The 22,064-nt window shown below is 48.3% G+C and overlaps 1 protein-coding gene across 2 annotated transcripts; it reads left to right on the top strand.

Moving 5' to 3' along the window:
• Positions 1-969: 969 nt before the first annotated feature.
• TAF8 (TATA-box binding protein associated factor 8) lies at positions 970-21,400 on the top strand. Of its 2 annotated transcripts, none has more exons than XM_019949757.3 (9): positions 970-1,079; positions 1,853-2,009; positions 4,344-4,442; positions 4,793-4,855; positions 6,231-6,355; positions 8,637-8,784; positions 10,239-10,381; positions 17,280-17,419; positions 18,179-21,400. In XM_019949757.3, the coding sequence occupies exons 1-9, from the start codon at positions 1,035-1,037 to the stop codon at positions 18,237-18,239; spliced, it is 981 nt and encodes a 326-aa protein (XP_019805316.1). In that variant the 5' UTR covers positions 970-1,034; the 3' UTR covers positions 18,240-21,400. The 2 variants fall into 2 exon arrangements, with proteins under 2 accessions (XP_019805316.1, XP_004313009.1); XM_004312961.4 differs by having other exon boundaries at positions 17,724-21,400.
• The last annotated feature ends 664 nt before the right edge of the window (positions 21,401-22,064 follow it).

Below are 22,064 nucleotides of genomic sequence, written 5' to 3'. Positions count from 1 at the left end.
GCTGCACGTTCCCCCGGTGAGGGGCGGGGGTGCCCCCCAGCCGCAGGTGCGCCCCGCGGATAGGCGCGGCGCAGTTTTCCAGACATCTGCCTGTGAGCGTTTTCCACTCATCCACTCGCCTCTCAGGAAATAAATAACATTAGGCGCTGCTTCTTGACCTCTTACTCTCCGTCTGCACAGTGATAGACCCTTTGAGTGTATTAGCTCATTTTACCCCCTGCTATCCATCCCATCCCAGTTTCGCAAAAGACGAAACCGAGGCACAGTGAGATTAGGTAATGTGCCCGAAATCCCACAGCTGCCGAGTGCTGGGATTCAAACCCAGCTTCTGCGTCCTGCCAGACACCCGCAAACGGAGACGAATGAGGCGTGGTGCACGATGGACTCGCATCCGGAGATGCTGACCCGCGAGTGAACCGCAGAAAACCACATGCACCACGTTGACGCAACGGCCTGGGAGTAAGGCGGGCAAGGGACAGCCTCTTGCCGCCGGCGCTTCCCGGCTCGCCCGGCAAATACCTACGGATTAATACACGGCGAGAAGGCAGCGGGATGCATTGGAACACCTGGATTGGGTGGCTGTTGCGATCTAGTTACAAGTGGGCTGAGGGGCCGCCAGCACAAAACAAGGTTTCCCCAAATTTCCCGCTCAGAAGAATCACCTGGAGGTTTTAAGAATACAGAATCCCAGACCCCTCCCCTAGAGAGTAAATGATGGGGACCCAGCGGGACCCAAGCAGAGGCTGCTATCAGGCACCTTTGGAGTGTTCCAGGGATGTGCTTTTTACGAAAAGCGACTTCATTTCAAAATAGGTGTAAAACCGAGACCTCATTTTCCTGGCCACTTCCGGGCACTGAACGCACCGCTCACAGAAGGCCAAGTGAGCGAGGTCACCCAACACACCCTCCCGACCCCGCTGGGCCTAGGAAAGCCCAGAGGGGCGCGTGTCGCCCCGCCCCCTTGCCGCTCCTCCCCGCCCGGTGACTACAAGCCCCATCCTGCCCTGCGCTCATGCACATTACGCCAGAGCAAGATGGCCGACGCGGCGGCCACTGCCGGGGCTGGCAGCTCCGGAACGGTAAGGGCGGGAGGCGCGAGGCCGAAGCCGAGAGAGTCGGGGCATTCTGTAACTTTCCCCTAGCCTGGGCTACAATCTTATACCCAGAAATCCAGCCCCACCATGAGCTCTGAGTGGAGGAGGGTCTTTCAGGTCGTACGTGACCCCCTTCTCGAGACTCGGCGGTTGCCTCCTGAGTTGGTGGACTTGTATACTGATTGGCCCGTTCTCTGTTGGGGGTTGGGAGCCCGGAACACCTCCTGATTGGTGCAACGAGGCCGCTTTCGCCTTCTTATTGGCTCGCCAAAGTTGGGAGGGATTCCCGTTTCAAAATACTTCCTACTTGTAGGTCCTCTACTTAGTATCATGTGTTTGTTGTTTTAATTTTCCTCGTTAGCAAAGTGGTGTGGAGGTGGAAGGAACAAGAGAGAGGTCACTTTTTTTCTGGGAGATGGATATGAGTTCAATCCCATCGTGCGTGTTTCTTCAGCTATATATTCTGATAATCTGCTAAAATAGAAAGTAGAAAACAGCCGTTTTGTTATTGGAATTGTAAGTATTAGGTAGGCAGAAAGGCTGTCTCCGAATTTAGAGCCCCCGGGGTGCTCAGTTATTACTCATTTGGCCAAGAGCTGTAAGTCTAAACATCAGGGACTACTACATCTTATTAAGCACTAATAAATAAGTATTTAGCAAAAGAACCTTTGCTTGCCGTTGGCAGTATGTGAACTCTGTGATTGCATCCTTGTCCTCTGGATGAAAACGTTTTCTCTTTCTGGGCTGCTGATTCACAGAGATCAGGAAGTAAACAGTCCACTAACCCTGCTGATAACTACCATCTGGCCCGAAGGCGAACCCTGCAAGTGGTTGTGAGCTCCCTGCTGACAGAGGCAGGGTTTGAGAGTGCTGAGAAAGCATCTGTGGAAACATTGACAGAGATGCTGCAGAGCTGTAAGTACCAGGAAACAATAGACCTTCCTCAAGTCAACCAAACATCTGTTCTGTGTCCTGCATTGTGATAGTGTTAGAGAGAATTTAAGAAAAAGAAGAACATTGTTACGTGACTTACAGGCTTTAGAATCAGATAGACCTGGGTGTAGGTCATCACTCTGCCACCTAATAGCTTGGGTTAACCACTCAACCTCCTGAACCTCAATTGCCTCCTTTGTGAAAAGGAATAATAATTTGTACCTCCTGGAGTTTTGAGTATAAGTGAGATGTATATGTAAAACAGTCAAAGCTGGGAACGTTGTAAGCTCTCGATGACTTGTAGGTGCTGTTATTATTGCTGTTTGTTCTCTATGCTCAAAGAACTTACAGTTTCATTGGAGAGTCAGGATTAATTCCCGTGAAATAGATGCTGCACATTATATAATCAAATGCTATATTATGTGATACAAAGAGTGAGGGTGAATAAGTTTTAGAAAACGGAAAAAAGAAAAAAACACCCTTTTAAAAGGAAGTATCTTGAGGTTTAGGAGCCCGGAACCGTCTCACATAGGCTTGTGCATGTACACTGTATTTCCCTCTTTGGGCCTTTGGAGGGGAGGGGAGGATGGAATGAGGGTTGTGGGTGTTTAAGGTGTTTGAGGGCGGAATCAACCCTATGAATGGAAGTGAGAGAAAGGTTTAGGCAGAGAGAGAAGTTGAGCTGCAGTACAGGCCAAACAAAGAATTGGCCAACTCAGTGGGGTGCTCTGGAGCAACTATTGCCCATCAGAGTATCTGACATCAGTCCCCCAAAGCCCTGCCTTTGTAGTTTGGTCTTGATCAGTCACTAGATGTGGGCTGCCCCAGGAAGGCTGTGATCTGGGTTGAGGTGACGCTCTGCAGCTGTTGTTTGGAACTTCAAGATACCAAATGTTTTCCTAAAGCAGCCATCTCAAACCCCATTAGACTCTTAAATATTGAGGACCCCAAGGAATTTTGTATACATGGGCTCTATATAGAGAAATTTTTGTCACATTAGAAAATAAAACTGAGAACATTTTAAAACATAAGAATGCACAGGCACACATTCCATTATCCAGCAGAGCCACGATGTCGTCATAGGTGACATAGCCTCCGGAAAACTGCATGAGAGAACGAGACTAAAAATGTCAAAGGATGTCTCATTTTATTATGAAAATGGTTTTGACCTGTGGACCCATCCCAGAAAAAGTCTCTTTTGTATGTAAAATTCACAATTTCAGAATTTTCCTGGAGCTGCCCATCCACCTCTGAAACCCACTCATGGAGCCCAGCTTCATGCTTCCCCTTTCCCCTGAAGGAGTTTAGCATGGCTGAAAAGAGGTTCAGCTTCAGGTAGAAGAAACAAAAACTTGACAACCAGATAATAAGACCTTTTTTTGTGTGTGGTGGCACAATGTACATATCATAAAATTACCATTTTAATTATTTTTCAGTGTACAATTCAGTAGTGTTAAATATACTCACAATGTTGTACAACCATCAGCATTATCCATTTCCAGAACTTTTTCATCATTCTAAACAGAAACTGTATCCATAAACAGTAACTCCCCATTCCTCGTTCCTCCCAACTCCTGGTAACCCCTAATCAATTTTTTTGTCTCTATGAATTTTTTTTAAAATAAATTTTATTTATTTAGCTGCGTTGGGTCTTTGTTTCTGTGCGAGGGCTTTCTCTAGTTGCAGCAAGTGGGGGCCACTCTTCATCGCGGTGCGCGGGGCTCTCCCTGTCGTGGCCTCTCCTGTTGCGGAGCACAGGCTCCAGACGCGCAGGCTCAGTAGCTGTGGCTCACGGGCCCAGTTGCTCCGCGGCATGTGGGAACTTCCCAGACCAGGGCTTGAACCCGTGTCCCCTGCATCGGCAGGCAGATTCTCAACCACTGCACCACCAGGGAAGCCCTGAATTTTTTTTTTCTAGATACCTCATATAAGTGGAATCTTAAAATATTTGACTGTCTGGCTTATTTCATTAGCATGATGTTTTCAACGTTTATTCATGTTGTAGCTTGTATCAGAATGTCATTCCTTTTGAAGGCTGAATAATATTCCATTATATGGATAGACCACATTTTATGTATCCCTTCGTCTGTGGATGGACACTGGGTTATTTCTACCTTTTGTCTACTGTGAATAGTGCTGCTATGAACATGGATGCACAAGTAGTGCTGCTATGAACATCATGCACTCTGTTTGAGTCCCTGTTTTCCCTTCACTTGGGTGGATATCTAGGAGTGGAATTGCTGGCTCATATGGCAATTCTGTGTTTAACTGTTTGGGAACTGAGAGTAAGACTTTCTGCCTTTGATCCTTTCCTAGACATTTCAGAAATTGGGAGGAGTGCCAAGTCTTACTGTGAGCACACAGCCAGGACGCAGCCCACACTGTCAGATATTGTGGTCACACTTGTCGAGATGGGTGAGTACACCTCCAGTTTCCGTTTCTTCAGTGCAGCTGAGTTGGAGGCATGAGAGAGAGAGAGAGAGAGAGGAGTCCCCAGGAGGCAGCCCCCTCTCCTGAGCGTTCTTAAATCCCCTCATGAGTCTCCTGGTTTGCTTTTAGCTTGAGAGAGTTATCAAAAGAGGGTACCTCTGAACCCCTTTAAGAGGCCTCCTAACTCCCTCTTCGGGGATTCTGCTGGAGCTTCTTTTGAGTGGCAGCAAAGCTCTTGTGTTGGGAGTTTAAACTATTTCACCACAGTATTACTTCCCCTTCCATGTTCAGTATCCAGTGGTCTGGGCAGTGATTGTTGTTCTCCTGTTTCTTAGGTTTCAATGTGGACACTCTCCCTGCTTATGCAAAACGGTCTCAGAGGATGGTCATCACTGCCCGTAAGTGACTCTGAACTGAGGTACTCAGGAGTGCTCAGTTAATGCTGGTGGAATGAATTGGTTGACTAGGGCAGGGATTGGTGTGTAGCTGCTGCCTCGTTGCAGGCTCCCTTCCATTATTTGGGGCTACCTACCATGTAATCGTTATTTGGGCTAGTCAGATTAGGATGTGAAGTTCAGTCACCAGAAAGGTAAACCATCTCGATGCTACTTGAAGAATGTGAGAATGCTTGTTCTTCCTTAGATCCAGGGTCAGTAAACTATGGCCTATAGGCCTAACGTGGTCCACCTCCTGTTTTGTAAATAAACTTTTGTTGGTACACAGCCATGTTTACTTATTATCTATGGTTGTTTTCATGCAATAATGGCAGAGTTAAGTAGTTGTGACAGGCTGCACAGCTTGCAAAACCTAAAATATTTACCTCCTGTCCCTTTATACAAAAAGTCTGATGATCTCTGCCTTAGATACACTGAGTGCCATAAACTGAGTTGATTGGAGTAACTAGTTCGGGTTTGCAGGACCTCGGGAGAATTCACTAGATTTTTTTTTCCATCACTCCTTTCAGGCTGGCATCTTATCCTTTTTGGCTGTGTTGGGTCTTTGTTACTGTGCACGGGCTTTCTCTAGTTGCGGCGAGCGGGGGCTACTCTTCGTTGTGGTGCACGGGCTTCTCATTGCGGTGGCTTCTCTTGCTGCGGAGCACGGGTTCTACGCGCGCGCAGGCTTCAATAGTTGCAGCATGACACAGGCTCAGTCGTTGTGGCTCGCGGGCTCTAGAGCGCAGGCTTAGTAGTTGTGGTGCCCGGGCTTAGTTGCTCCGCGGCATGTGGGATCTTCCCGGACCAGGGATAGAACCTGCGTCCCCTGCATTGGCAGGTGGATTCTTAACCACTGCACCATCAGGGAAGCCCAGCTGACATCGTTTTAAGATGCTCCTCTCAAAGTGGCAGTGAAAGGTGCCATTTTCAACCCCTCTTGCTCTCGTTGGCCCTCGCTTAACTTACCCTGGCTCCGTGTCTGTCTTTGTTACCTGGGTTCTTGAAAGGAGTTAGCAGCCCACCTAACTTCCTTAGGTCCTCAGCCTGCTCTTTATGTAGTTAGCTTCTCTCAGCCCCGCACTCACCGCCCTAAGAGGCATGCAGTCAGGATTGCTGTAGATGGGAATGTCACCCCAGGTCATGCCGTGCCGGGCGTTGTTGGGGGGCGGAGGTACCTTTTCAGGTCCTCAGACCATTAAAGGCCTTTTATTGGTAGAATTACAAAGTGCCTGTCGCATAGAACATTGAGGTCCAGGATTTACTTTGAGAAAAGGAGGGTGTGGGTAGAGACGCGAGGCCTTGGGTGGAAGAGTAACCGCCGGTGACTCTGTTGCAGCTCCAGTGACCAATCAGCCGGTGACCCCCAAGGCCCTCACTGCAGGACAGAACCGGCCCCACCCGCCACACATCCCCAGCCATTTCCCCGAGTTCCCCGACCCCCACACCTACATCAAAACTCCGGTGAGTGACAAGGCCACCCTGGGGGCTGTGACTGACGCAAAAGCAGACTCCATTTTCCTGGCTGCAGACTCCATTTTCCTGGCTGTCAGGCTGGAGTCCAGAAGTTTGTTGGTCACAGGGTAGTTCAGAACTCACAGTGTCGTTCCTCACTGGAAAACAATTTGGCAAAGGAAAATTATCTTCTCCAGTTTGCTGGCGAAAATACAGTTAATAAATAAACTGAAAGTGGCACCGTTTCGCCTGTCCCACAGAGGAACCTAGCCACGTAGAGAAGAGACACATTCCACAAAATGCTGGTAGTAATTCTTGGTGGGATTATAGGTAACTGTTGTTTTGTGTGTGCTTTTCTGGGTTTCCCAAATTTTCCATAATAGGTAAGAGTTATTTTTGAAATCAGGGAAAGAGTTACTTAAAACATACTTGGGGGAATTCCCTGGCAGTCCAGTGGTTAGGACTCCGTGCTTTCACTGCTGAGGGCCTGGGTTCAATCCCTGGTCTGGGAACTAAGATCCCACAAGCTGCATGGTGTGGCCCCCCCAAAAAAGACAAAAAATAAAACTTGGTAATATGAAATGGAACTTATCATAACTGTGAGCTCTGGGTCTGTGTGGGACAAGTCTAGTTGTCCTCCTTAGTTCAGATGTCCTCCGAACATGTCCTCCGTGTTCCAATTTGCCTTCTAGCGATTTCACCTTCCTTTGGGAAGGTACAGTGTGCATAGGAGTCCCCAGAGGCTCTTCTACTCGCTTCCTGTGTCCCCGCCTCCACACTGCGTCCCGGTGCAAATATGGCCACGATGCAGGGTTGGGGCAAGTCCTCCAGGAGATTTTTCCACACCTCAGGATACAGGGCAAAGGAGCAGGTGGTCAGCCACCATTGCAGCGCAGCCATTGCTCTTGACCAGGATTTTCTGTATTAGTGTCCTAGGGCTGCTGTAAAGTGCCACAAAGTCGGTGCCTTAAACAACAGAAGTGTATTACCTTGTAGTTCCAGAGGCTGGAAGTCCAAAATCAAGGTGTCGGCAGGCTCCCTGTGAAACCTTCGCCCAGCCTCAGGTGGCTTCTAGGCAGTTCGTGGCGCCCCTTGGCCTGTAGGTGCGTCACTCCAGTCTTCCTCTTCACACGGCCCTCTCTCTATATCTCCGTCTTCACGTGGCTATTTCTTATAAGGACACCAGTCATATCGGATTCTTACCACCCTACTCATATGACCTCATGTTAACTGATTACATCGTGCAATGACCCTATTTCCAAATGAGATCATATTCTGGGGTCCTGGGGGTTAGGCCTTCCACACGTCTTTTTTTAGGGGGCTATAATTCAACCCACAGCAGTCTCTAACTCTTTTGTAGCATATGTCTGTCAGTACAGTATTAAGCACATGCTTCAGTATTTATTTGCTCATTCACGTGAATGTTATAATGTAACACAGAACTAAAACAATGTGCGTTGAAAGATCATCTGACCCTTATTAAAGGTTCAGGAAACTGGTGCTCCTTTTTAGTGGCAGCCACGTTATAGCCTCAGCTTTTGTATTTTTTGAAATCTTGGTTTAATACCTGGTGGAATACGATGTAGGAGGTCTGGTGCTAAGTTCAGTTTATTTTGATACTTTAACAGCTCTCATAGTTGAAAAAGGTACAGTACAAAGATAGGTGGGATCTTAGGCTGCCCGTAATAAATCATAAAACTAATTTTTTTCATTCTCATCTACCAATTATTTGAAGACTTATGTTACAATTTTCCTATTAAATTTCCAACTTTTTAAATGTCAAACGGTTATCTTAAAAATAATTGTAAGATCTTGCATTTTAATGTTTTTAACCAGCATGTTCAGAATCCTGTTAAATTCTTCATCTTGGGAAGGCTTTAAACATGTCAGAAAGTTCTGTTGTCATGTTACACTGAGGGCCCCTGGGTGGTCCCCGGCAGGGCTTCCCTGGCAGGGCTTCCCCGGCAGGTGTGTGGGGCTGAGAATTGCCACTCTCCCTTCAGGATGTGTCTCTTATGCCTGAGTCCAGCTGTTGCTGGAGCTAAATGAAGGCCCGGGATCACGTAAATGTAAATGTTTGTATATTTCTTAACTTTTAAGATTCAAAGTAAATGTTAATCATAGTTATATTGTTTCTTTCTGCCCTTCCTCTGCCCTTGGGGATCTCCGCTCTCAGTGACGGTAGGGGTCATTTAAAGGGTGGGAGGACAGAGCAACAGCAAGGCAGGAACCCGAGGAGGGCAGTGTAGTCATTGGTATTTCTCTAGTGTCTTTGCTGTTCTCCCTTTAGACGTACCGTGAGCCTGTGTCGGACTACCAGGTCCTGCGGGAGAAGGCTGCGTCCCAGAGACGAGACGTGGAGCGGGCACTCACTCGTTTTATGGCCAAGACCGGCGAGACCCAGAGTCTTTTCAAAGATGACGTCAGCACGTTTCCCTGTGAGTGTCTCCACTCTGTGGACCCTGGCTTGTCCTTTGAGATCATCGCCCCATCTTCCCTCTCTCTCAGTGTCATTGGAAAAAACGAATAAGCTTTGTCCTTGTCTTGTGGAACTTGTTCTTCATTTCTGGCTCCTTTTTCTAGGTCTTAAGGGCCTGTCCCTAACTGATGACTCCAAAACAGTAATGGCCTCTGTTGGGATTGGGCACTTGAAGTGCATTGAGTTGAGGTTACCACGAGGGTGACTGAGCCCCAGGCATCAGAGAGGCTCATTTAGCAGAAGGGGCAGCCCTGGTGGTAGAAGGACCCTGGTGGCAGGGGGCAGGGCAGTTAAAGAACCTCTGCCAGACTTTGCCTTCACTACGTCCTCTCACAGGGCTCACCATATAATTTCTCATCTCAGCACTGTTTCACTGTGTGACCAAGTGTCTTCCTCTCCACAGGCCTCAGTGTTTCCAAAGGGGAGTGAGGGAGATTGGTTTAGATGATTCATTCAGTCAGCCAGCTCCTGTTGGATTCTCGCTGTGTGCCTTGGCCCGGAACCACAGCGGCTAAGTTATTAAGTCCAGACACTGTGCTACTCACCTTCCCTACGCTATCTCATGAACTCCTTGAGTGAGCCTCTGAGTTAGGAACTGTTACTTCCACCATTCCAGGAGCCAAGGCTTAGAGAGAAGAGAAATGAAGTAATTTGCCCAAGGTCACACGGAGAGTAGATAGCATTCAAACCTAGCTCTTTCTGTCTGCAGGACTCCACATCTGAGCCATGTTAAAAATAACCTTAGAGTGTCTCCTGATAATGACATTCTACCATGGAAGTGTGCACAAGACTTTCTTTTTATTTTTTATTTATTTATTTACTTATTTATTTATTTACTTATTTATTTATTTACTTGCTTACTTTTATTTGTTTATTTATTTAATGATTTCGCCTACTCAGCCTCCGTGCTTTTTGGAGGAATTGGGTCACTTGTGTACCTGAAGCGCCCTCTAGCTCAGTGGATATACTTCCACGCAGAGAGTTCTCAAGTCCGCTGTCGGGACCTGAGTCCTTCAGGTTGAAGGGATCCACATCCCTGCTCTAATAATGAGGCTGGGGGTTAACTGACCTGATGCTTTGCTAGGATTCAGCCCCAGTTCTCTCTGATTTTAGTGGTACTTGGTAAAAGTAGGCTGTGCAGTCATATTGCCCGAGTTCAAATCCCACTCCACCACTTCCGGTGTGCTTGAGGAGGTCACGTAACCTCTCCGGGCCTCAGGTTCCCCTTCTGTAAAATGGGGTTGGTAATTGTACTTACTTAATAGGGTGGAGGCGAGAATTAAAGATAACACGTAAAGCCTGTAGGACACTGCCTGGCCTGTGCTAAGCGCTCGAGCGTGTTAGCCATCACTGTCATTCGCTGCTGCTCGCTGATCTGTCATAAGGCTCTCGGCCTCTCTTCCAACCCCCCAGTGATTGCTGCCAGGCCTTTCACCATCCCCTACCTGACCGCTCTTCTTCCGTCTGAGCTGGAGATGCAACAAATGGAGGAGACGGATTCCTCGGAGCAGGACGAGCAGACAGACACAGAGAACCTCCCTCTTCACATCAACACGGTGGGTCCTGCCTTCTGCCCGCTTCAGCACGCCCCCCGCAGTAGCCCGTGCTGCTCTCTGCCTATCACCCTGGGGATTGGACAGGACCTACCTCAGGTCTCTGGCCCCACGTTAGGGACTTGCATGATGGGCCTGCAGTGATCCAATTGCGGCACGATCTCTAGCTCGAGGGATAAGTCTGTGTCCTGGGGATCCATTCATTCATTCAACAAATATTGAATGAGCACCTGCCAGAGTCAGGCAGGTGCCAGGTGCTAGGGAATTAGCAGGAGGCAAGATAGACAAAATGTCCTGCCCTAAAGGAGCTAAGGAAAAGTGAGAAATTAGGAGATGGGGGTAGGTATGGGCCTAGGGGATGTGGTATTAGATTGGGTGACTGAGAAGGTGACAGGTGAGTAAAGACCTGAAGGGAACAAGGCTCGCACGTATCTGGGAGTAGAGCGTTCCCCACAGAGGGAACAGCAGATTCGAAGGCCCTGAGGTGGGTGCTGTTGTGCTGAGGAATGGCAAGGCCATCAGGGTGGCCAGTGTGGCATGAGCAGAATGGAGGGAGGAGAGCAGGGGACGAGGTCAGAGAGCTCCTGGGGAAGTCAGGTCTTAACGGTACCTAAGCACTTGGGCTTCTTGTCAGTACGATGGGAGCCCCTGGACATACTGAGCAGAGGAGGGTCTCAGGATCGGTGAGGTTGCTGGGTCGAGGGTGGACTACAAAGGGTGAGGGCAGAAGCAGACCGGTCGGGAGGCTGGTGCAAGAAGCTGAGAGATGGTGGTAGAGGTGAAGACACAGGTAGATTATTTGGTCAGATTCTAGATTATTTTCGGAGCAGAAGCGACTGATGGAGTGGATGTGAGAGAAAGAGAGTCAAAGATAAATGCAAGGGTTTTTTTCCTGAACAACAGGCAAGATGGAAGTTCCCAGCCGAGACAGGCGAGATGGTTGGGTGGAACAGGTGTAGGGGGGAAGCCAGGAGCAGAGGTTTACACGAGGTAAGTTTGAGATGGTTATTAGACATACGGGTGGTGGGGTCAGGTAGGAAGGTGGATAGGCGCATTGGAGTTCAAGGAGCTTTTGGGCTCAGGAGATGCAAACCTGGGAGTCCTCGGCGTGTAGATAGTGTTTAAACCACGAGACCAAGTGAGTGCCTAGGGGGCGAGTGAGGATAAAATAGAGAAGAGGTGCCAGGGCTGAGCCCTGGGGCTCTGCGCTGTTCAGAGGGTGAGGAGATGAGGAACCGGCCAAGAAGATGGAGAAGGCACAGCGGGAAAGGTCGTGGAACCGGGGAGGGTGTGTGTGTGTGGGGGCTGCGGCGTCCCGGAGGCCAAGGGAAGAAAGCGTTTCAGGGAGAAGAGAGTGATCAGCTGTGTCTGAAGCTGCAGTTAGTTCCAGTCATCTGAGGACTGAGATGTTGCCCATTAGATTTGGCAACGGGCATGCAGTTTGTGACCTTGACAATGGCAATTTCAGGAAGAATGAGAGCAAGTGAATTCAAAGAGAAAGAGAAGAGAGGAACTGGAGTCGGTGAGTGTGGACTTGTGTTGTCCGTTACAGTGGCCAGTAGCCACATGTGGCTATTTAAGTCTAAATTGATGTAAATTAAATAAAACAAAAAAATTCAGTTCCTTGGTCACACCAGCCACATTTCAGTGGCCACCTGTGGCTCGTGGCTACCCACTGGGCAGCACAGATATGAACAGTTAAATCATCACAGAAAGTTCCATTAATGTAGACCATGGTTTCAAGGAATTTTGCTGTGAATGGAAGGAGAGAAAATGGAGCGGTAACTAAAGGGGAAGAATTAAGGAGGTCAGAGAGGTGTTTTGTTTTTTATCTTTATTTTTAAATTTTATGTATTGATTTTTTTAGCCGCACCTTGCAGCTTGGGGGATCTTAGTTCCCCAACCAGGCATCAAACGTGGACCCCCCACGGTGGAAACGTGGAGTCCTCACCACCGGACTGCCAGGGATGTCCCTTATTTGTTTTTTAAAATAAAAGAAATAACAGGATGTTTGTATGCTGATGAAAGTGATCTGGTAAAGTTGATGCAGGAGAGAAAGAAACATTTTGGAATGATGACCTTTGGTGAGGGAGAGGGCATGGGATTTAGTGCCCAGAAGGAGGGGTTAGCCTTACTGTGGACATTTCAGAGCCAGGATAGGAGATAAAATGTGTGGGCACAGAGCCAAAGGTCGGCGGGGAGGTGTGTTCGTTGAAACTGGTGGGTGTTCTTTTCTGGTTACGCTGTATTGTACTCGGCAAGTAAGAGGATAAGACCCACTCTTGTTCATGCATCAGGGGAGAAAGTGCCAAGCAGAGTCACAGACCTGCTGAAGCTCTGATGCCTTTAAAGCTTCCAGGACCCTAAGAGTCAGGTTACCACATTCATCCATCCTTTAAGGTTGGCCCTGGCTTTTAAGCAAGGGATGGCTCAGTGATTGTAGCTGGACTGAGGGTTCCTCGTGTTCTCTGAGGTGTGAGGCCCCAGGATGCAGGTGCAGAGTGCCAGTGCTGACTCTAGTATTTGCTGAAGGTCTCCCGTGCCTGAACACACATTTCTTTAATGTTGAATTATTCCTTTCAGAATTAGGGCTGGGAGCCCATGGCTCTGCATAGAGCAGAGGAGCTCTGTTATTCTACACTTCTGTTTTGGACTCAGTTAATTTGGTCTGAGATGTGGTGATTGTGGCACGGACTAAGATGAGGTTCACCTTATGAGAAGGCGGAGTCTTCTAAACAAACATCACTGTCCCTTTATAAGTACAAAGCAGCTAAAGGGCTTGCAGATGTGTTATCTAAAACTCCGGGTAATGTAATGACATAGGTGAGGTCATGGCGGTGAGTGAACCGAGGCTGAAAGGATGCCAGGAACTGCCTGAGGCCAAGCCAGACAGGAGGAGTAGAAAGATCTGAGCCTCAGAGTCAGACTGGCCTGGCCTCAGATCCAGACCAGGGTACTTTCCAGCTCATGACCCAGCATCTGAGTCTGTTTCCTCACAAATGCAAATAGGAGTAGGAACACCTACCTCAAGGGGAAGTGAGGGGCCTGAGATAAAATGAGCTCATCCGTCTGAGGTGCCTGGCACGTGGCCGCTCATGGCACCCGCCGCCCCCTCCCCCTGCCCCTGCTGTATGACCACATGCTCTTCTGTACAAAGTAAATAAAGAAAGAGACTTCAGGGAAGGGATTCCAGTAACAATTTATGACAGTCAGTTGGGCTTGTTATTTCGTTGGACTGGCAAATACAATCATATGTTTAAGACTCAGAATGTACGAAAAGATGTATGGTGACAGTCTTTCACCTGTCCTTGTTCCCTGTCATCCATTTTCCCTCCTACAAAGCAACCAGTGTCACCAGTCTCTTGTGAATCCTTCTAGAGATGTTTTTTAATTGTTATTTTAAGCACAAACAGTTCTTTCCCCTTGCTTGCTTTCTTTGTGGCGATATCTCGGTGGTCGTTGCACGCTGTATGTGAGGACCTGCTTCATCCCTCTGCATAGCTTTCTCCTGTTGCGTTGTCTGGACTTAGTGAGCCAGTCCCCTGCGGATGTTTACGTTGTTTTCTGTCATTAGCATTTACAGACATTGTTACGGGAAGTTCAATAACTGGCGTTTTAAATTGTTCTTTTATCTGTCAAGGTCACAGCTGTCAAGGACTGTTGCTAGGTAGTTACTTTGCTTAACTTGGTTCTGGTTACTCCATCTAGGAACGTGAAGGGGCTATTCATTTTGTTTATTTATTTATTTAGTGGCCACATTGCGCAGCACGTGGGATCTTAGTTCCCTGACCAAGTATCAAACCTGCGCCCCCGGCAGTGGAAGCGTGGAGTCTTAACCACTGGACCGCCAGGGAAGTCCCAGGGCTATTCATTTTAAATTGGCGTATCAGAGGATTCTTTTCTCATACATTTCAACGAGCTGCCTTCTGCAGGCAACCCCAGTGTCTCAACTTTTACTCTTTTCTGAACAGTGTACCATTCATGTCCTCAGCAAGTATTTGTTTAGTACCTGGTAAGTGCCAGATACTGTTCTGAGTGCTTGGGACACATCAGTGACCAGAACAAAGACAACAGCTGCATGTCGGGAGCCCGTGTGTTGGCAGTGGGGGAATGACCATAGACGTAATACATAAATGCATCACTATATAGTATGTAAAAGATGAAAGTGCTACGGGGGGAAAACTGAGTAGGGGAGGATCCAGGGTAAAGGGTGGAGGTTTCAGTTTTAAATAGGGTGCTCAGGGTACACATCACAGAGAAGGTGACGTCTGAGCAGAGTCTTGAAGGAGGTGAGGGAGTGAGCCATGTGGATATCTGGGGAAGAGTGCCCTGGAAAGGGAACAGCCAGTGCAAAGGCCCTGGGGAATAGCACAAAGGAGAGTGGAGGTGTGACCGAGGAAGGTGGGGCCGGGGGAGGGGAGGGAGAGCTTAGATCAGGCGGGGCCTTGTGAGCAGTTTTAAGAACTGTCTTTTCACTGGATGAAGTGGGAGTCCTGGGAGGGTGTGGAGCAGAGGAGAGGCAGGTCTGAACTTCTCCAAGGAGCACTGGCTGCGCTGGTGAGAATGGGACAGGCAGAGGAGGGACTGTGGCGGGAGGCCAGTTAGGAGGCTGTTGTCCATCCGGGTAAGAGACACTGGTAGGTCCTACCAGGGGGGTCGCGGAAGAGATAGTGGAAGTGGTCAGATTCTGCCTGTATTTGGAAGATAAGGCCAAGAAGTTTTCCCAACAGATTGGCTGTGGGATGCCAGAGAAAGAAAGCAAGCAGGAGTGACTGCAGAGTTTTGGACTTGGACAGCTGGGAGGACAGGACGGGAAGACAGTGGGAGAAGCTGTTTGTGCTCGTGGTTTAGTTTAGGCACGTTGAATGCCTGCTTGCCTGCCACGTGGAGATGGTGGGTGGTTGAGCGACAGTGGCCGTGCAGGCCTGGAGGTCAAGGGAGATGTGAGGGCTGGGGAGGTTCAAGTGGGGGATGCTGCCGATGGAAGTGGTGGTAGAAGCTGTGAGGCTGGATGCAGTCACCCAGGGCGCATGGGGTGCGTGAGGGGGGTGCATGAGGAGCGTGCCCTCAGTCTGGCCTTTCCCGGCCCAGGTCGCTCCTGACAGACCTTTCTACTCCCACCTGTTTTTACAAATCTCAGTCGTTTTAGTACTTTACTTCTTTTGTCTACTCCTCCTGTCCCTCCCCATCTCAAGGCTCCCTGTCCCCAAAGACAGCAAAGAAAGTGGCATTTCCAGAAGCTCTCCTTGGGCGTAGAGAAGCCTGTTGTCCCATGACTCCTGCCCCAAGTCCTGGCCTCATGAGGCATAGCGAGCTGAGTGGGAGGAGCCTCCAGCAGTGATCCCAGGGCACCCCTGACTGGGTCCCCTCCACCCTAATCATCTCAGGAAGCACTTAAGGCACAGTTGAACTTCCAGTAACTTTGAAGGTTGGGCGTTTCCTGTAGAGAGATGAGAGGAGGGAGGTAGGGGTGAGCTACTAAACCGAGCTGTTAAGAACTTCAGAAAGGTCAGAGCCTGGTATCCAAGGCAGGTCTGGGTGTGGTCAGACGTGTCCAGCGCCTAGTCTGGCACGAGCCAGCCAGGCTGATCTTGGGGTACTCGCTTTCAAGAGAGCCTCCAGGAGGTCCACAGTGACTCTGGTGCCACCGGACTGGGTGTTGGAGAGGGAAGGCACAGGGGCCCTGGATGAACTGGGTCTCTGGGGAGAACAGGGCTGATGGGCAGTGAGAGGGCACGCAGCCGAACCTCAAAGTCATTGCTTTCTTCAGTCTCGTTGAGCCCAGACTGGCGCCGCTGTCCTAGGCCAGTGGTCCCTATGGGAGAACCTTCCATCTGTCCACTGTCCCGCTGTCTTCTGACAGCATAATCTCCTGGTTGAGGTCAAGTCCTCTTTTGCCTCAAGTTACAGAACGGGAATCCCAGTGACAGAACCACTGGTCTGTCACCAGGGGGCGCAGCCCAACCAGCTGCTTCTGGTCCCTTATAGCCCCTTGGGCCTGAGCTGCTTCGTGTGATTTTTATCCCCTTCGCCTGCAGCTTCTGCTCATTTTAAAGAACTTGGAAAATAGAAGAGAGTGTAAAAAAGGAAAGGAGAATCAATCACCCATATTTCCAGAAGCCGTTTGTAAAACTTCAACATATTACGGTTTTCTATGTCTAGCCCCATTGTGATTTTTAAAAACTCTTTAACTGAGATCATATTGAATATATTCAAACTTACAAGCTTTTCTCCAAAATCACTTTCCTCAAAAAACGCACAGCAAAAGGCCTGATCCCGGGGCTGCGGGTGGAGGTTTGGGATGATGTTCCCGTGTGGGTGCCCGCACGTGCTGCTTTGCCCTCATGGGAGCTCGCAGGGCTTGAGCAGTTTCTGGCCTCTGCTGGGATATGATCATTTGTACCATGTTGCAAGTACCAGATATTTGAGAATTTGCGGAAAAACCGATTATGATTTACGTGAGTTTTGGTCCGGGGGTGCCCTGTGCACATGATTTGTTCAGTCCTGTACCTCTCAGTCCTGCAGGGCATCGGGAGCCACTTCTCTTTTTCTTTGACTCCGCACAGGCTGGGCTTCCTCCCTGAAGCGTCTAAATTGTAGCCCCTGACTCTGCCCCTCCCAGTTCTCTGTTCCTTGTAAGTCCTGTCCCTGCCTCTGAAGAGGTTCAGTGTCTGGTGTTCTGTGCTCCACTGTGTCAAAGCTGGTGCTCTCGCCTTCCTCTGATAGCAGCCGCTGCCTGGCCTCTTTTCGTCTGGGGCAGAGAGAGGCACATTAGCCAAAAGGTGGTGCTTGGGCTTCTAATTTCTCAACGAAAGGGATGCTAACAGTAGTTCTTACCGTGGGCATGATCTCTTTCCTTATGCCATTTGGTATTTTGCTTTATTTCGGCTTTTGCTCAAAGGATGATTCTGGAGCCGAGAAGGAGAACACCTCTGTCCTGCAGCAGAACCCTTCCTTGTCGGGGAGCCGGAACGGGGAGGAGAACATCATCGATAACCCCTATCTGCGGCCTGTGAAGAAACCCAAGATCCGCAGGAAGAAGTGAGTTGGAGGCCAGGGTGCAGAGAGGCCTCCCTGGCCAACCGCGGTGGCCTTCTCTGCTCCTTGGCAGAAAAGAGAGGCTCACCGGTGGTTCTGAACCTTGGGGAGAGCTACTCTGGTGAGAGGGGAATGTTCTCCCCTTTCCTCTCCGTCCTCATCTCCCGCATGTACCTTTTGTTGCATGGAGGTTGAGCATCCTGCAGCCCAGGGACCAACCCTCACAGCCCAGCAGTTGTTCCCCCGCAAGAAGGAGAGCAGCTGGGGCCCCCACCAGGCGGGCTGCATGGATTCCTCTTCTTTCTAGGTCCCTCTCATGAGCTGAGAAGGAAGCCTGCCTTGTAGAGAGACGCGGATGCCACCCTCCTTGGGGAGTTAAAGCCACTCGAGGGAAGAAGAGGGTGGCCGCCTCGGGGACAAGCCGAGGCTCTAGGGTGTGACCGGGCATGATTTTAATAGCAAACTCTCTATTAAGATTACCTGTTTTCACTGGATGTTTGGGTTGACGAAGATACGATGGTAACAATGAGGCTTTTTAAATCAGCCGGGCCATACCGTGGGGCACAGGAGCAGCCAGTGACTTCGTTTATAGTCATGGAACTTGATTCCTTGAAACCTGGGAGACCAGGGAAGGTGGCAGGAAAGAAAGGTCTCTTTGCCTGCTTCGCTCACTGCCGGAAAGACTTTGCTTAGTTTGTATTTCAGGATATCTTGACCCCTTTTATTGACTGACAGTTTGTGGCGCCTATTTTATCATCCTAGAACCTCCTTACTTCTCACCTCACCTGGGCTCCACGTGCCCCGTAGAGCTGATCGAAGGTGACTTTCCCTCCTTTAACATGTTGGAAACAGGAGGCCCACCCGTCGCAGCCTCAGTCTGGGGCCGGCAGGAGTCAGGAGGCATAAGCAGATGCGTGTGGAGTAGAATGAAAGGCAGTACTGACTCTCATCGGCATCTGATGAAAGCTCCCTAAAGCAGGGCAGCACCCTCTCCTAAGGGGTTTATCATTTACTGTCCCTCTGTGGACCATGTGCTTGGGAACAACCAAGCTCTGCCCCATCCTGGGAAAAGAGATTTTCTTTGACAAGAGCCTACATCAGTGGATATATTACGCTGTGATTTGATGGAGGAATCACTGGTTTTATGCAGTAGGAAAAGGATTTGCTGGGGGGTGGGAGGTGGCGGGGATGAGATTTTGAAGGCCGGGCTTAGCCTCATGTTCTGAAAGCTGAGAAACCTGTTCGGTCTGCTGGAAGTTGGCATGGATGGAAGGCCACGTGCCCACCTTATGGCAGAAGTGGGCCAAGAAGAGGCTGCAGGTCTGAATCTGTCCAGCCTCTTTGCCTCTTTATCCTTGATGTGCCCTACAAACCAAAAAAGAAAGATGCTGGGCAAGCTGGTACCTTTTGACTGTTCTCCAGAGGAAGAGGTTGTAAAACCAATTTGGAGGAAGAGAAATGCCAGTGACACCTGGAGGTTAACACGGGGTAAAGGAGGAGAATCCTGGGTTAGTGTCCTAAGGTCCATACTGAGCTCTTCTGATACTCGGCTTCCACAGTCATCTCTTAACCTTCCGTCCTCTTGGTGAATTTGAAAACTCGAAAATCCTGGTGACTTGACAGCAGGCTCCACGCTCCTCTGGCCTCACTGTTCTCTCAGCATTTCATCCCACTGGCTGGAAGGAAAGTGCTGCTCGTCAGCACCTGAAGAGAGGATACTGAGTGAGAAAATCGGATTCCCCAGCTCTGCACCAAATAAGAGTTCTTCCGGTTTGTAGTGACCTGAGACTCCTCCAGTTGAAAGTAGTCAGATTGGGCCTCTGCTGACCCCCTCTGAGCTTGTCAGTTGGCTCTTGGTGATTCTTGGCCTGTTGAGTTTAAATACAGCTCCAGGTTTGAGCCATGGCACGTGCAGGGCTGAAACTTTCCCGGCTTGCTGTTCTCACCCGCTCCCGGGAGCAGTCATCCCAGCAATTCCTCCTGCTACTGTCCCAAACAAGCACCTGTTGAGTGCTGTAACACTAAGGGATGAGGTAGGATTTGGAAAAGAATTTCCCTTTCTGCTGTTGAGATTTCAGAGGCCTTGCTGCTGTAATTCAGTTCTGCGTGAGACACTGGGAGATGGTCGGACAACCTGAAACATTGACCTGACTATCGTGTAAAAACTGTGCATAATCCTCAATGGATATTTATAAGTTTTTATTTTTTATAACTTTGGGGGAATCATGGAGGGAAAAAGTAGTCAACAGAACCAGATTAAGCATGTGATTTATGAGCTCTTAATAAAAGGTCATAATAAAAACTTTGTAAATGAAACAGAATTATAAGCTTTGAACTTAATTTGTATGCAAATGTTATAGCAGTGAGTAAAGCTGTATACCAATAAGTAAGGCTTAGCCCTTATGTTGGACAGAGTACCCTTTTCAACTGTCTAAAACTTTTTTTATTTGGGAAGTCTGCAAACACAAAACTAGGGAGGAAAGTATATATACTTTCCCTATGTATTCTTCACCCAACTTCAACACCTATCAACATCTTTTCTGTTTCATCTATTTCTTCTACTTTTTTCTTTTATTTTTTATTCCTAGAGTATATTTTAAAACAAATCTAAGAGCTATGTCATGTAATCTGTAAATATGTTGTTATGCATCTGATAGACTTTTTAAAGTTTTTTTTTGAGGTAATTATAGATTGAGGATGTTGCCCAAAAAAAAAATGTTCAGGAAGGTCCCATGTACCCTTCACCCAGTTCCTTCATTGGTAGCATCTTGAATAACTGTAGTATAATACCAAAGCCAGGAAAACGACATTGGTACAATCCACAGGGCTTATTCAGATTCCACCATTTCGTGTGTGTGTGTGTGTGTGTGTGTGTGTGTGTGTGTGTGTGTGTGTAGCTCTATGCAATTTTGTCATGTGTAGATTCACAATCAAGGTATAGAACATTGTGAGGGGCAGGGATAAATTGGGAGATAGAGACATATACACACTATACTATATATAAAATAGGTAACTAATTAAGGCCTACTGTATATAGCATAGGGAAGTCTACTCAATATGCTGTAATGACCTGTATGGGAAAAGAATCTTAAAAAGAGTGGATATATGTATATGTATAACTGATTCATTTTACAGCAGAAACTAACACAACATTGTAGGGATTTCCCTGGTGATCCAGTGGTTAAGAATCCGCCTTCCAATGCAGGGGATGCGGGTTTGATCCCTGGTCGGGGAACTAGGATCACACACGCTGCAGGGCAACTAAGCGTGCGCGCCACAACTACTGAGCTCACATGCCTCAACAAGAGAGCCTGCGTGCCGCAAACTACAGAGCCCATGCACTCTGGAGCCTGCACGCCACAACTAGAGAGAAGCCTGCACGCCACAATGAAGAGCCCGCACCGCAATGAAAGATCCCATGTGCTGCAACTAAGACCCGACGCAGTCAAAAAAATAAAGAAAATAAATATTTTTATAAAAGAACAATGTAGCAGATAAACTTACTTAAAAAAAACTAACAACATTGTAACTATACTCCAATAAAAATTAAAATATATATAGAACATTTCCATAACCACAAGGTTCCTTCATGCTGTCTCCTTATAACCACATCCACCTCTCACCTCTTCCCCATCCCTACCCCCTGGCAGCCACTGCTCTGTTCTCCATCTCTATAATTTTATTTTAAAAATATATAAATGGAATCAAAGTTTGTGACCTTTTGAAGTTGGCTTTTTTCACTTAGCGTAAGCGAGTGAGAGCCATCCAGGTGGTTGTGTGTGTCAGTAGTTCCTTTCTTTTTATTGCTGAGTAGTATCCCAAGTATGGATGTACCATGTCTGTTTAACCATTCATACAAGGAGGGACATCTAGGCTGTTTCCAGTTTGGGGCTATTACGAATAAAGCAGCTATAGACATCTGTGTATAGGTTTTTATGTAAACATAAGTTTTCATTTCGCTGGAATAAATGCCCAAGAATGCAACTGCTGGGTCCTGTGGTAACTGTATGTTTCATTTTAAAAGAAACTGAAACTCTTTTCCAGAGTGGCTGAACCAGTTTGCGTTCCTGCTAGCAGTGTACGAGTGAGCCAGTTTCTCCACATCTTCGCCAACATTTGGTGTTACCTTTTTTTTTATTTTTTAATTTTAGCCATGCTGATCGGTGTGCGGCAATACTCATTGTGATCTTAATTTGCGTTTCCCTAATGGCTAGATGTTAAACATCTTTTTTTCTTGGCTGTGTTGGGTTTTTGTTGCCACACGCGGGCTTTCTCTAATTGCGGCGAGCGGGGGCTGCTCTTCCCTGAGGTGCGTGGGCTTCTCATTGTAGTGGCTTCTCATTGCGGTGGCTTCTCGTTGCGGAGCATGGGCCCTAGAGCACACAGTCTTCAGTAGTTGCGGCACGCAGGCTCAGTAGTTGTGGCGCACAGGCTTAGTTGCTCTGCAGCATGTGGGATCTTCCTCAGCCAGGGATCAAACCCATGTCCCTTGCACTGGCAGGCAGATTCTTAACCACTGCACCACCAGTGAAGTCCCTAGATGTTGAACTTCTTTTCATGTGCTTTTTTGCTGTCTGTGTATCCTCTTTGGTTAATTATCCATTTAAATCTTTTGTCCATTTTCTAACTGGCTTGCTTCTTTGTTTTT

This window comes from Tursiops truncatus, chromosome 10 (assembly GCF_011762595.2).
Source record: "Tursiops truncatus isolate mTurTru1 chromosome 10, mTurTru1.mat.Y, whole genome shotgun sequence".
NCBI classification, from domain to species: domain Eukaryota; kingdom Metazoa; phylum Chordata; class Mammalia; order Artiodactyla; family Delphinidae; genus Tursiops; species Tursiops truncatus.
This window is presented reverse-complemented; position numbering and strand designations above follow the sequence as displayed.

Coding starts and splice junctions, on each gene's coding strand:
- TAF8 (XM_019949757.3), top strand. CDS start 1,035: ATGGCCGACGCGGCGGCCACTGCCGGGGCTGGCAGCTCCGGAACG. Junction 4,443..4,792: donor GGTCACACTTGTCGAGATGG/GTGAGTACACCT, acceptor CCTGTTTCTTAG/GTTTCAATGTGGACACTCTC. Junction 8,785..10,238: donor TGACGTCAGCACGTTTCCCT/GTGAGTGTCTCC, acceptor CCAACCCCCCAG/TGATTGCTGCCAGGCCTTTC.